Source organism: Mustelus asterias, chromosome 4 (assembly GCF_964213995.1).
Source record: "Mustelus asterias chromosome 4, sMusAst1.hap1.1, whole genome shotgun sequence".
Taxonomy (NCBI): Eukaryota; Metazoa; Chordata; class Chondrichthyes; order Carcharhiniformes; family Triakidae; genus Mustelus; species Mustelus asterias.
Window position 1 is genome coordinate 85,967,309 of NC_135804.1, and position 15,401 is coordinate 85,982,709.

Sequence of the window (15,401 nt, forward strand, 5' to 3'; positions counted from 1 at the left end):
CCAGCAGAGCTGAATGAGCACGGTCAATGCTTCAATGATGGGATTGTTGGCCTGAGCGAGAACACTGACAGTGTGCCTATCCTGCCAATGGATTTGCAGAATCTTGCAGAGGCTGCACTGAAGGCACTTATTGCACTGTAAAGATGCTGTGATATCTATGTGTCTCTTCGGAAGTCACTGAGTCGAGGATGACTTGCTTCCAATCTAAAAATGAGTTATCGGATGACCGGGGAGTTCAGTTTATGACCTACAGCCTGGTGACGTGAGTGAGTGGATGGGGTGCCTGTGTTGCTATGTGCTCCTTTCGCTGTCGACACTTGGCTTCAGCTCACTCTCAGCATTGAAACTCCTTCCCAGATGCTTTGCCTCCACTTTGGGTGGTCTTGGGCCATGGCTTCCCAAGTGTTGGTGAAGATGTAGCACTTTTTCAAGGAGGCTTTGAGTGTCTCCTTTAAGGGTTTCCTCTGCCGTCTTAATAGTTAGAAAAGCCATCAGCTTTAAGAACAAGGAACAAAGAAAATTACAGCGCAGGAACAGGCCCTTCGGCCCTCCATGCTTGCACCAACCATGCTGCCCGACTGAACTAAAGCCCTTACTCTTCTGGGGACCATACCCCTCTATTCCCATCCTATTCATGTATTTGTCAAGACAACGCTTAAAAGTCACTATCGTATCTGCTTCCACTACCTCCCCTGGCAGCAAGTGTTCCAGGCATTCACCACCCTCTGTGTAAAATATCTGCCTCATACATCTCCATTAAACCTTGCCCCTCACACCTATGCCTCCTAGTAATTGACGCTTCCACCCTGGGAAAAAGCTTCTGACTATCCACTCTGTCCATGCCCCTCATAATCTTGTAGACTTCTATCAGGTTGCACCTCAACCTCCATCGTTCCAATGAGAACAAACCAAGTTTCTCCAACCTCCCCTCATAGCTAATGCCCTCCATACCAGGTAACATCCTGGTAAATCTTTTCTGTACCCTCTCCAAAGCCTCCACATCCTTCTGGTAGTGTGGCGACCAAAATTGAACACTATATTCTAAGTGTGGCCTAACTAAGGTTCTATAAAGCTGCAACAAGACTTGCCAATTTTTAAACTCAATGTCCCGGCTGATGAAGGCAAGCATCCCGTATGCCTTCTTGACTACCTTCTCCACCTGCGTTGCCACTTTCAGTTAAGTTAAAGCATTTGCATTAGAACCCAGATATGGTGATAAAATGCAGGCAGGTCCTTGTGTTTCTCTCTTTTCTCCCTCCATTCTTGCGTGGAGTACAGTTCAAGTTCAAAAAGTAGCAGGTTGTTTTCACCTCATTATTCAGCAGAGAAAGACATTTTTACTATGAAAATATTGTCTTCGACTTTAATCACACGGCCATTCTTCATAAGCGAACATAACTACCAGATGACAACTTATTTATTCAGGACATGTATCAGGCAAGGCCAATCCTATTCTCAACCAACAAACTCAATTTCCAGCAGGGAGCACAATTTTTGCTTGAATTTCCCACTCAATGCCAAGAGCACGGTGGCACAGCGATTAGCACCAATACCTCACAGCACTAAGGACCCCAGTCTGATTTCAGCCTCGAGGAGCTTGAACCTTCTACCCGTGTCTGCGTGGGTTTCCTCCAGATGCTCTGCTTTGATCCCACAGTGCAAAAATGTGCAGATTAGGTGGATTGACCATGCTAAATTGCCCCTTAGTGTACCATGATATATGTAGGTTAGAGGGATTAGCAGGATAAAATACAAGAGAAACATTGCCCCACATGCACTTAATCTCTTTTAAATAAAATTTTGTTTGTTGTGACTGCATTATCTCATCCAGGCGGTTAAAGTGACTAAATTTTCACTGGATGCATAGCTGAGCTAGAGAACAGGATATCATTTTTTAAATAATTAACAAAACAATGTAGGACTTAGCCAAGAGTTTGCACATTCAGGATTCTGAACAATTATTGTGTCACCAGTCAAATGCCTACCCTATATATTCTAACAAGGAGAGGTTCGATATGGGATCAGTCCTGCAACCAGCAATGTTCCTGACCTCAGGAACGACATTGGGTGAGTGGACAACAACAAAAAAACACCACATGAAGGAACTTCACTGGAGGTGATAAAAAAAGTGACCATCAAGAAACTTATATGCCTCTAACTGTTAACTACACAGTAAGAAGTCTCACAACACCAGGTTAAAGTCCAACAGGTTTATTTGGTATCATGGAGCGCTGCTCCTTCATCAGGCGAGAAAGAGCAACGCTCCGAAAGCTCGTGATACCAAATAAACCTGTTGAACTTCAACCTGGTGTTGTGAGACTACTTACTGTGCCCACCTCAGTCCAACAGCAGCATCTCCACATCATGTTAACTGCACAGCAGCATCAGCACCATCGGTCGAGTGTGGAATCTTTAGCCTACAGCAATTCAGTTGAGATAATGATTTAAAAAACATTATCTTATTCTGCATCAATATATGTAAAACCATTGCAACATTAAAAAAGGTATGATTTGAATAGCCATTTGAATAGGAAACAGAAACTCCTGTTACTCTATGCCACTAATACGCCATTTGATCTGATTATCTACCTCCTAGAGAGTTTATTTACTAAACCAGCAGCTACTTGTACTGTTTAAACATATAAGAAAATGACCACCATCTGAATTAATAACTACATTCTTAAAGTGTGGCAGTATACAGGACTTCATAAGGAACAAATCAATACTGATCCGTTAGGGAGAACTGATCTATTGTTCAACATCGCATTCATCTGAAACTAATCAGTGTGTCCTACGTCCACTGTCAAAAATAAGATTCTGCATTAATTTTAAATCTTTCCACAGAACTGAAAGACGTTATGTGATTGTTGAAGTCAGCTTGCAGGCTGAATGTAGGCTTTGATGAAGAGTCATCCAGACTTGAAATGTTAGCTCTGTTCTCTCTCTACAGATGCTGTCAGACCTGCTGAGATTTTTCCAGCATTTTCTGTTTTTGTAAACTTTACATACCTTGGTTAATATCGCTAAAGGATCCACTACATTAACACATTGTAAATGAATAATCACATTTTTTCCTTTTTAAAACTGGAGAGCGACATTTTACCTCCACTTCAATTCTAGAGGTAATTCAAATATATTAAGATAAAGGTAATAAAGCATACATTTGTTTCACACACAACAAAATCTCCTGCTGGTAGAATGAATGCAGCTAATCTGCTGATTGACACTTTCCCTGACCAATTTCCTGTTGTTGTTGTTTCCTGCTGGTGTCGCTAGACTCCTTACTGTGTTCACCCCAGTCCAACGCCGGCATTTCCACATCAATTTCCTGTTGCCAGGTTTGCCATAGATTCAGGAACACCAAAGGAGACCAGCCCTGATATTAACCATGTCCACCGACCCACCCAGTTAGATAACGGAGTTCTAGATTAAATATTCACCCATTACCAGTGATCCTGCAGTAGTTTCAGCAGCACAGAGCTTGCCTGTTTAAAGCACATTATAATGGTTTCAAGCATTTTTTTTAACCAAAGGCCGCTCAACAACTCTTTTGTTTAGTTCTAATGAGGGGTTGAACCTGAAATCTTAATGCATTTCCTTTTAGATACAGATCATTGCATTTCAGGACTTGTGTGTTTGTCATTCTAGATTTCCAGCATATAGATTCCTTTGTCAGCAACTTAACTAAGTAGTTCAACTGACCTAAGAAAGCACAAAAGTGAAACTTGAGTTATCTTCTTTGAGCTTCTATGTTCACGATCCAACAGGCTTCATAGAGTTTTTGGTTAATTTTTAATACTAAAAGCACCAATCAATGCAGGTTCTGAAGGACAATGATTGGATTGTTGAAGACGTAACTTGCAGTTGATTATCTGAGAACTTCATGGCCAAAGTACAAATCAAATCAATTTTTTCAAACATCAATTGTTAAGATCTTACCAGCAACTTTGAATTCAGTATTTAAGAAAGCCTGCAATAAATTCTAATGTCACCCAGCCCTCAGTTAGATTTCCTCAGGCTTTTTACATAGCTAACTGTCTCTGACATTGTTTTGAACGTTAATACCTCATACTTTCAATTTCTCCTGTACTGACCTGGCTGATCACAAAAGTCTGGATACACAATGCCATTTCCATTAAAAACAACAGTGAATTTTTTTTTGTAAATCGTAACCTTTTGCACTCAGTGTACAAGTCAGCAAGGATATTTGCTTTGTTCTCAAAGATCTGAGGGGACTTTGGAATGCCTTTCCTAATAGTGCCTAATTAAAGACAAATACAAAAGGTGAATTATTACTCTAAGAACTGCCCTAAATCACAAGGGTCAGGGCGTCATATAAATCAAAAAAACTCAGTCGCACGACTTTCAAAAGGTCAGAGAGAAAAAGGCACCAAAGAAATGACGGTTCATGCATCAACGCCAAGGTCACTGTTCTCTTCTATGGAATGGTAGCACAACTGAAAGCACTTCATCTATCACAGGTACAGAAAGACAAACCAGCACTTAAAAGTGAACTTCAAAAAAACCTTTAGAAGTGTACAAGTTCATAGCACAGACTGCAATCATTCTGTCTATCCTTGCTGTAGCAGCTCATGTTGGAGCAATCAAATCAAATCCAAATCTTATCCCACAGCCTCTTCTGTAGCTATGCATCTTCCTCTATTTCAAATATTTATCACATTTTGCCAAAATCCTCCAAAACATGGGGGGGAAGAAAGTAGTTGCACTCAACAAACTATACAATAGCCACCTTTATTTTGCCGACTCCTTGTAATTTTCCAATTTGTTGCTCAATGGTCTGCACGCAGGAGTTGCAGGTCATCCCCTCCACAGATATGGTGATGGAATTCATTTTGCCTTTCCCGCCCGTTCTTCTTTGGTCTTCACATCACTAGAAATGTAAATAGCAAGGATAAATGGGTAGTCAGACAAGAGAACCACAACTAAAGCTTCTAAACGGCTCCAGGGAAGACAAGATCTAGCAAACAATGCTTTCCTCTACACTCCACAGACACTACTTGCCCTCACAATAAATTGAGCAAATGTGCTAAAGATAGTTTGTAGAAAGCTATGCACATGCAAGCCTACTACGAAATTCAGAACAAATATTCGACAACAACAAGGTTCCCTAGATTGGTTCCGAAGTTGAGAGGGTTGTCCTATGATGAGAGGTTGAGTAAATCGGGCCATCTTCTTTGGAGTTTAGAAGAATGAGAGGTGACCTCATTGAAACATACAAGATTCTGAAAGGCCATAACAAAGTAGACTCTGAGAGGCTGCTTTCCCTGTCTGGGGAATCAATGAGTGCACAGTACCAAGGTAAGGATTGATCATTTAGGGATGGAGATGAGGAGGGATCTCTTCACTCAAAGGGTTATGAATCTTTGGAATTCTTTATCCCAGAAGGCTGTGAATACTCCATTGTTAATTATATTTAAGTCTGGAATTAGACAGATTGTTGAGTTTCTTGGGCAGGAAAGTGAAGTCGAAGCTGAAGATCAGCTATGATCATACAGAATGGCAGAATAGGCTTGATGGGCTGCGTGGTCTACTTCTATCTCTTATGTTCTTGCGTACAGCACCTTTAATGCAGCAAAATGTTCCAAGATACTTCACAGTTTAAGTTTATTAAGAAACAAAATGTGACACTGAGCAACATCGAGAAATAGTGGGGCTCGATTAAAGAGACTTGTTTTGTACAACTTTACACTATTTTCTCTCCTTGGAGAATAGTGTGGAGCATTGCAAGGATTTTGCAGACTGATTAACAATTTACTTTGAGCCGTGCGAATGATCAATCTGTAACCAACAAGTCTTGGGAGTAGGACTTGAAACCAGGGCCTTCCAACTCAGAGAAAGGCTTGCTACCAACTGAGCCATTCAAGCTTCTGGTCAAAGAGGTAGGTCATAAGGAGAATCTTAAAGGATGACTTTTCCATGATTGTTGTTTGAATGAAAATTAACAATATAATCATCACAATAAAATGCACCATTATAACAAGTTAGAGGCCATGTTTTAATTTTGTCTAGCGTTAAACCTTCTTCCTGCCTGGCTCACTCCTGCCCTCTTCCCTCTCCCACAAGGAGCACAAACCATTTGAAGTGAAGTGAAGGTTGGGAAATGGATTAATGTTTACCACTAAAATATGGCATAATTACAATTTGATCCCAAAAATATCACTAACACTATTTAACTTATATAATCAATAAAAAAGTGATTATCTAAATGTCACAGAGCATAAGGATGGCACAAAGGTTAACACTGCTGTCTCATAGCACCAAAGACCCAGGCATTATTCAGGCCTTGGGTCACTGTCTATGCGGAGTCTGCACGTTCTCCCCGTGTCTGCATGTGTTTCCTCTGGTTGCTCCGGTTTCCTCCCACTTTCAGAAAGACATGCTGGTTAAGTGCATTGGCTATCTAAATTCTCCCTCAGTGTACCCAAACAGGCGCCGGAATGTGGTGACTAGGGGATTTTCACAGTAACTTCACTGCAATGTTAATGTACGCTTACCTGTGACATAATAAATAAACTTTAAACATAAATCAGCAACTCACTGTTAGTGAGAATATTAATATATGTTTTTTTTAAGCTGCTCAATTATACACCAGTCTATTATTCATTCCTGGGTACACGTGATCAGATTTAAATAATCTAAACCAAACAATTTTCCTCCTAGCCTGACGTACTTCAAAATATTTCTCACCAGAACACACAATTATGCACCACAATTCCCCCAGACATTACCTACATTACAAGCACTCACTATAATAAAGTTCTACAGAAATATCTTTTTACCACAAAGCCACCTGTGTGATACACCAACTATATTATTAAAAACTAACTATAGAAAAATTCTATAAAATGTCTCACCACAAAGGCATGTATACAGTGCTCCGATAAAATGCAAAGTCATTATCATCTCAATGCATTTGATTATCCCTTTGCCTGAATCACTAGTGTGTGGGTTCAATAATAAGTCCAAACATGAGCACATAATCCAGGCTGAAACTAGTGTGCAGTGCACTATCAGAGGTGTTGCCATGTAGAGACCCCGTGTGGGAGCAGTCCACTCTTTAATTGAGAAGTGCAGCAAAGATCATCATATCAAGACTCATGAACAATGGTCAATAGGAGTACAGCCACACATATGAATCTCCAGGAGGGAAGAGCAAATAGATAGCAGAAAATCATAGGCTTCCTTCTACACAGCAATATAGGGAAAATAAAACGAGGTTGCATTGTAATTGTTAAATACTTATTTATGTTTCTCAGTTAGAAGCACCCTGCAAAGATAACACCAGGCTTTGCTGCTCCTCTGCTAATCATCTTCTTAAAACCCTCTCTTTAGCAAGCTCGAGGGGCCAAATAGCCTACGCCTGCTCCTCGTTCTTAAGTTCTTTGCCCTCACCTCCAACAAAGCATGAAGACTGCCATCATTCCATTCTTACCTATCTAGTCATTATCAAATAATTTCCTGCAATGGCTTTTCTTCCCACCTTCACACTATTATATCCGGGGTCCTGGTTTATAAGGCCTTTGTGTTTTTACCACCCTTCTTTCCTGTAGAGAAACCCAGACAATCAATGCCACATTAAGATTCTTGGGAGCTTTCATCAGAGTGCTTGCATTAAATCCTGGACATCAAATGGGAGGACCTCCACCAATATCCGCCATAAAGCTACATCTACCAGCATCGAAGTCCAGCTCCCACGGAACCAACTCCAATGGACAGGCCATTGCATTTGGATGTCCGGAAACCACCTCCCTCAGCAAGTTCTCTTCTCCCAGCTCTCCACTGACCAATGCTCAAAGGGCGGCCAAAGGAAAAGGTGTAAGGAAATGCTCAAAGCCATGCTAAAGGACAGAGGCATCAACACCACTGACTGGGAGGAGAAGGCTATGGGTTATTTATTGTGGTTCCACTTGCTCCATCAAGGCGCGATGGCAGCTTGATGGAGCAACTTGACGAGAGGTAGAATGGCGGTGGCAGAGGAAGGAGAAGGAAACCAAGCTGGGGTTGCGAATTCCACTCCCTTCTGCCCTAACCGCAGAAGAACTTGTGGATGCTGAACTGGGCTCACCGACCAACTGAAGACTCATCAAACCTGACAGACATCATTCTCAATTTAAACCACTGACGATGACATCTAGAATCTATCAAGGATATGTTCCTTATTTCCCCTCCTAGTATTAGTGATACCATTCAGAAACATAACTTTAGGTTCTATATGTATGCTTTTGACATGAAAGCTCAATCTCATTAGATCCTCTCTTGATCCCACCAATGGCTTGGTGTTGTCAGCCTGATTATCTGACATCTAGTTCATGGTTCATAGAATTCTACAGTGCAGAAAGAGGCCATACGGCCCATCGAGGCTGCATCGACCACAATCCCATCCAGGCCCTATCCCCATAACCCCATGCATTTATCCTAGCTAGTTCCGCCTGACACTAAAGGGAAATTTAGCATGGCCAATCCACCTAACTAACACATCTTTGGACTGTGGGAGCAAACCGGAGCACCCAGAAGAAACCCACGGAGACACAGGAGAATGTGCAAACTCATTTAGACAGTGACCCAAGCCAGGAATCAAACCCGGGTCCCTGACGCTGTGAGGCAGCAGTGCCAACCACTGTGCCACCCTCAAATGGTGAATCATAATTTCCTCGAATGAAATATTGGCAATATAAGAAACATTGTCTTCAACTCATGCCACACACTGATTTCTCAGGACTGTTGGCACTACCCTACCCAGCCACCACTTCAACCTGAACCAGACTTTCTACAACCTTGAGCTAAGCTTCCAACCTGAATAGATCTTTGTCTATTCAAAGCAACTTCACTATGTTACAAGCGCTATATAAATGCAGGTTATTTCCACATAAATATCACTATCTTCACTCCCACTGGTGCCTACCCAGTTTAGACCCCTCATACATACTTTTAAAATCAAACTCGATTATTTCAATCCTCTGCCTTTCAAAAACTTGACTGAATCTAAGCTCTGCCTGTATCCTGGGCTGCGCTAAGTTCCATTCATTCAACAACTATATGCTCCTGATCTGCATTTTCCCTTGGACCACCAACGTCTCGAATTTAAACTTCTGATCCTTGTGTCCAAATCCCTCATTTGTTTTTCACTCCTTATCTTTGTCATTTCATCCGGTCTTACACCTCTTCAAAAATCCTGCGTTCCTGAAACTATGGCCTGTCAGCACATCATATCCCCTGCCCTCACAATCCCACGGGCTCAGATTTAGCCAGCTTGGCTGTAAACCCTGAAATTTACGACATTAAGCACTCAATTTATTTCTCTCTCTTTTAAGATCCTCCTTAAAGCCTACCCCTCTCACCAAGCATCTGGTCAGCCTTCCAATGACCACTTCTTCACCTCGTACTAATTTTTGTTTGATTGTATTTCTGTGGAGGCTTAGAATATTTTCCTACATTATAACATTGTCCTTTCAATATCACTATATGTTAAACAATCCAAAAATATATATATGTATATAAAATATATTTGTAAATGTATATAAATTCTTACAATACTACCTTTGCTTCAACATTTAATTTAGAAACGTCATCTGTGTCATTTGTCAATGTGTGCTCAGAATCATAGAATCATAGAAACCCTACAGTGCAGAAAGAGGCCATTTGGCCCATCGAGTCTGCACCGACCACAATCCCACCCAGGCCCTACCCCCATATCCCTACACATTTACCCACTAATCCCTCTAACCTACACATCTCAGGACTCCAAGGGGCAATTTTTAGCCTGGCCAATCAACCTAACCTACACATCTTTGACCTTACTTCTTATTTCTTACATACAAATCATTCTATTTTGCATCATGTTTTACTGTAGTTCTTGTAAATCAATTTGTTGATACTCTCTTATATAAAATACGTTTGATCATAGCATTCATTCTCATTAATTCCCCTGCTGTACACTGTTGTTTTCATCCAACTCCGTTTGAACCTCCTGTTTATTTCCAGGAATTGGAGCCAACACCAGCTTCTATCCCGGATCTCACCCACAAATGCATTTTATTAAAAGCAAAGCTTTATATCTGCACTAGAGCATCACCAGCTACTCCTTACCTTAGGCCTTCAACCCGAGGAAAAGCAGCAGCTCACCTCTTCACTGCCCCGCCACACAGTGTCTGTGATCACTATGTCGTACATCCGGAACCGATCGTCGCAGCCAGTGCTCCCCGGAGAGTGGGATTGCGGAGCGGAATCCACTCTACGCATGCACGTCGATGACGGTGGGGCGGGCGCGGGTGTATTGACGTCACTACGCAAGGCCTGTCAATCAAATGATGGAGGGTCAGGTGCTGGGAACCTATAAAGGGGACAACTGGCCCTCACCAAACACAGGAGCCTCAACAAAAGTGTCCTCTTTTGAAATAGTACTCAACTTAAAGGGTGGCACGGTAGCACAGTGGTTAGCACTGCTGCTTCACAGCTCCAGGGACCTGGGTTCGATTCCCGGCTTGGGTCACTGTCTGTGTGGAGTTTGCACATTCTCCTCGTGTCTGCGTGGGTTTCCTCCGGGTGCTCCGGTTTCCTCCCACAGTCCAAAGAAGTGCGGGTTAGGTTGATTGGTTATGCTAAAATTGCCCCTTGGAGTCCTGAGATGTGTAGGTTAGAGGGATTAGTGGGTAAATGTGTAGGGATATGGGGGAAGGGCCTGGGTGGGATTGTGGTCGGTGCAGACTCGATGGGTCAGATGGCCTCTTTCTGTACTGTAGGGTTTCTATGATTCTAATTGAAAACCTTTTGGCTAAGATCAAGTGTAGCTTTGGTGCTCTGCACTTGGTTGAAGTCATGAGGTTACACTGAGGCTTCGTTTGAAGCAATTTTTTTAAGCAGCATCTCGGCCTTTTGGCTAAAATGCAAATAAAATCAAGCCTTGGAGGCAGTGCAATGCCTGCTCCAAACAGCTTGGACCATGTAGATCAAGCCCAAGACAGGAAGTGGTGAGCCTGTCTTGTCAGCTTGGATCTGAAATGTCTCACTTTTTGAGACTTTGAATAGGACTTTGGATTGAATTGGGTATAACAAAAAAAACTCAACTAATTGAAAAACGTGGGATCGCCTGATTTAATTTATTATTGTCTCATGTATTGGGATACAGTAAAAAATATTGTTTTTTGCGCTATATGGTAGATTCAATAAATATATATTTTAAATAAATCATTTATTAACTCGAAAATTCTCAGTTATTAAATCTCCAAAAGTGGTATTGGAATTTTTACTCCTGACTTCAGTGCACATAACTTAAATACACATTGTACATCGTTTCGATAGCTTGATCAAGTTTTCCTTTGGGATTTGTTTAGCCCAGCAATTACCACTTGCCATATCATAACATTGTGTGTAAGTCCTTGCTTCCTGTAGGCATCATGTTCTGTCTGAGTGGATGCATCAACCAGGACATCATTCATTTGACATGCTTCCAGTCCTTCAAAGTGGTTGACAGTGTCCTCCGAAAGATTTCTGGTGCTGGTGTTTGAAACAAACCCCCCCCCAGTGGTGTACTGAAGGTTGTAAGCAACATAGACTCTTCATCGAGGGGTAGTTGCCAAAAACCACAATTAGCATCTAGCTTTGTGAAGATTGAACCCTTTCCCAATTTTACTAAGCTCTTGTTCACAGACAACATAGCAAGAACTTTGGGTTTGACTACTTATTTCAGTTGGGTAAGATCTACAAAAATTCAGATAGATCTGTTGGATTTTGGCATTCAGACCATCTCCAAGCATGAGCTTGTTGGTTCTGTCACAGGTGAAGTAGCCTCAACATAGAGCCGATCACTTTCTTTACCTTTGGCAAGAGTGAATGAGCAACTTCTCTGGGTATAAATAACCACACTGAATTTGTTTCAGGACATATAGTTACATGGTATGCTGAATTCAGTTTTCCTAGTCCAGTGAAGATCTGTGGAAATACAGCTCTGAAGATTTTAGGCTGATCTTCTCAGCTTCCCAATTCCTCTACTCTGCAAATCAGATGAAAATCAGTACAGGCCTTTCTGCTTAAGAGTGAACAACTCTGGTTCAGTATCAGTGATTTCTCTATCTGTACATTGAAGGGTTGCATTTAGTTGTACTATAACCACAAGTTCTACACCTGTGTAGTTATATGCCTGATGGCTAAAGAGAACCTTTCTCCGACCACAGTTCAGTATCAGAAAGAACCAATATGCTACAATTGTGTCTCATCTAAAGAATGTTCATCTTGTTTCACTCTACTAGGATGTCAGCACTCCACTTGGTTCCTCGATCTGTCCAAGGAATAGCATCCCCTTATCATTGATATCTTCTATTTCATGGATTTTACCACCTTTTTGCTCATACTGTACAGGCTTCTTCTGTCTATAGGGCCCAATGTGACCTTTCTGAAAAAATGGCATTTGGCCTCTGTAAGGGAAAACTCCTAATAGGTTAGTAAAGATTTTTAAAGTATTAGACATTAAGGCACTGACAGAACTACCAACATTGAGTTAAATGACTTTAAAACAGAATTAAAAGCTAACAAGAAAACAGTTTACACACATATAAAATGCAGTAAGATTATGTAAGATTAGTAAGTGATTATGATTTAAAACACATCAGTTCTATTCATAGAATAGAATCCCTTCAGTACAGAAGGAGGCCATTTGGCCCATCAAGTCTGTACCAACCGCAATCCCACCCAGGCCCTCTTCCCATAACCCCATGCATTTACCCTACCTAGTCCCCCTGACACTAGGGTCAATTTAGAATGGTCAATCAACCTAACCCACACATCTTTGGACTGTGGGAGGAAACCGGAGCACCCTGAGGAAAACCATGCAGACATGGGGAGAACATGCAAACTCCACACAGACAATGACCTGAGGCTGGAATTGAACCTGGGACCCTGGTGCTGTGAGAAAGCAGTGCTAACCACTGTGCCACCATGCCACCTTGCTGATATATGCTGATATTTTAAATGTTTTAATGTATCTTTAAGAATCATTGTTCACTATGGCCAAAAACAGATTGCGGCAAAGCATTATGATAAAGGGCTTAGGACAGAGCTATATTCTAAGAGAATATTGAAGCCTTGGGAATATGCAAGGTTTTATCAGCAGAGTTTCAGTCTGTGTGGAGTTTGCACATTCTCCTCGTGTCTGTGTGGGTTTCCTCCGGGTGCTCCGGTTTCCTCCCACATTCCAAAGATGTGCGGGTTGGGTTGATTGCCCTTAAAGATTGCCCTTAGTGTCCTGAGATGCGTAGGTTAGAGGGATTAGTGGGTAAAATATGTAGGGATATGGGTGTAGGGCCTGGGAGGGATTGTGGTCGGTGCAGACTCGATGGGCCGAATGGCCTCTTTCTGTACTGTAGGGTTTCTATGATTTCTATGAACACTTAATCAAATTGCATGAATAGAGCTTATTCACTGATCAGATAAGATGGATTCATGCCCAGGCATGAAGTTATGTGTTAAGCTGGTTTGGCAGTGATCCATAGGGGACCTCATGGGAATGTTCATTTGAACTTCGTGGCTAGCATCTAAGGTTACGAGGCAACACAGGAAGTGGGGTTAGCCAAAATTGGAGTTAGCTTCTGGATTTTACGAATGAATGAAATACCATTATGCCAGAAGGTAAGATCGATTGGCTAAAGTATATGACAGGTATTCTTGTTGATTTATGTATATTGAAGATGATTGATTTAATGCTACTGAAAGGCGGAAGTAATTGATAAGAAAACCTATAATTGATCTGTTCTGAATTGTATACGTCAGAATTCATTGGACAGGTCCAGCTACTCTATCTCGGGAGTTGCCCAACACTTTGATGATTTCTCCTCGCGGCCGCTGGTCAAAATAAAGGTAATGCCTTTAAACTGAGACACTGGCTTCATGAGTCTTGTATTGTCTGAAATTTCGGCTATATCTGGCCACCTCAAAAACCCCACCAACATCCTCTTTGTTAGGACAATTTTCAGACCTGTGATTTTTCCCATCACACAGGGTGCTTTTGTGACTTAATTATCCATGCCTTTCCCTGCATCAATTCCTTACCTGTCTAGTATATCATCTCTACAGCCACCCATCGTGTATAACAGAGTATTGACCTGTTTGCCGCTCAGTTTTGCACATGGCCAATTCAGTATGTGGCCAAACAGGCCACCTAAGATGGCAATTTACAAAGCTCACTGGAATAATTGGCCAAGTACAGAAACAGACAGGCTGTAGCCTTAAATGGCAGAGGTAAACAGGCTGCAGCTCCAGACTACTGAATACACAGGAAATAGGCCATCTCAAAGACAATAGACACTTTCTGGTCAAACAGAGTTGTTTACCAGACACAGGGGTGCCTTTGCCCCTTATTTGGAAGGGAGGTATGTGGCCTGTGTGCCTCTAGCACCTACAGACATGGCCATTGGTACACATGATGTGGAGATGCCGGCGTTGGACTGGGGTAAGCACAGTAAGAAGTCTCACAACACCAGGTTAAAGTCCAACAGGTTTATTTTAACACCTGTTGGACTTTAACCTGGTGTTGTGAGACTTCTTACTGTTGGGTACACACCCAGAGATCGGTGTGGCAGCACCTGATTGAATTCTATCGATCAGAGTGATCAAGCCCTGATCGATTGACTGGCAATAATCAAAAAAAGGGCGTAAAACCAATGAGGGATAAAAGGTGCTGCACCATGGAAAGATCTCGCTCTCTATCTCTCTCTCTCTCAAGAACAACAACAACGGTGACCACCACCAGCAACTACCACTATGAGGAGAACCACCACACCAACGACAGAAGGGAGACCAGAGCTGGAGTATCAGACCAGACCGAAGGACTATACTACACCGAGGACTACGGAAACCAACACGCAGATAAAGGCCAATATCTGCCTGTGTACTTGCCGGTCACACAAAAGTCAAGGTCTAGTATTGAACTTGAACTTTAGTATTCTGTTAATAACTTCGCATTGATTGTGTGGGTGATTAATATCAATTGTGTGTGCGAATAAATATTATTGTACTAACAAGTCGACTCGCAGTTCTTTGTCCACCGTATAAGGATTAACTCAGCTTTGCACGTGGCCCAATTCAGTACAATATCTGGTAAATATTCAGTGCCATTTCAGCCTCAGGACTGCTTGATTGAAACCTGTGATCTACTTGGAGGCAGACTTTTCCATATTTGTTCTTTCACTCAGTACCACCATGTAATATTCTTTGTCTAATTGTGCGAATATTTACAGAGTTCTGCTGAGGTAAGGAAAATGCAAAATTTATTGCAACATTTCTAACAATCACAAGATTGAAGAAGAGAGAGAGAAAGATCATGAGACATTGCATCACTTTCTGTGATTATATATACTGTGTCTTATTAGCATATCACACCGTTAGAATTA

At 41.8% G+C, this 15,401-nt stretch overlaps 1 protein-coding gene across 1 annotated transcript in view; it reads right to left on the reverse strand.

Annotated features, from left to right (window-relative positions):
• LOC144492829 (copper-transporting ATPase 1-like) overlaps positions 1-10,207 on the reverse strand; it is a 79,014-nt gene extending 68,807 nt beyond the window's left edge. The window contains exons 1-2 of the mRNA XM_078211325.1: positions 10,108-10,207; positions 4,751-4,891 (exon numbers count right to left, since the gene is read on the reverse strand). Of these exons, the coding sequence (XP_078067451.1) occupies positions 4,751-4,852 (102 nt within the window). The 5' untranslated portion in view covers positions 4,853-4,891; positions 10,108-10,207. The remainder of the gene's footprint in view (positions 1-4,750; positions 4,892-10,107) is intronic.
• Between the last annotated feature and the right edge of the window lie 5,194 nt (positions 10,208-15,401).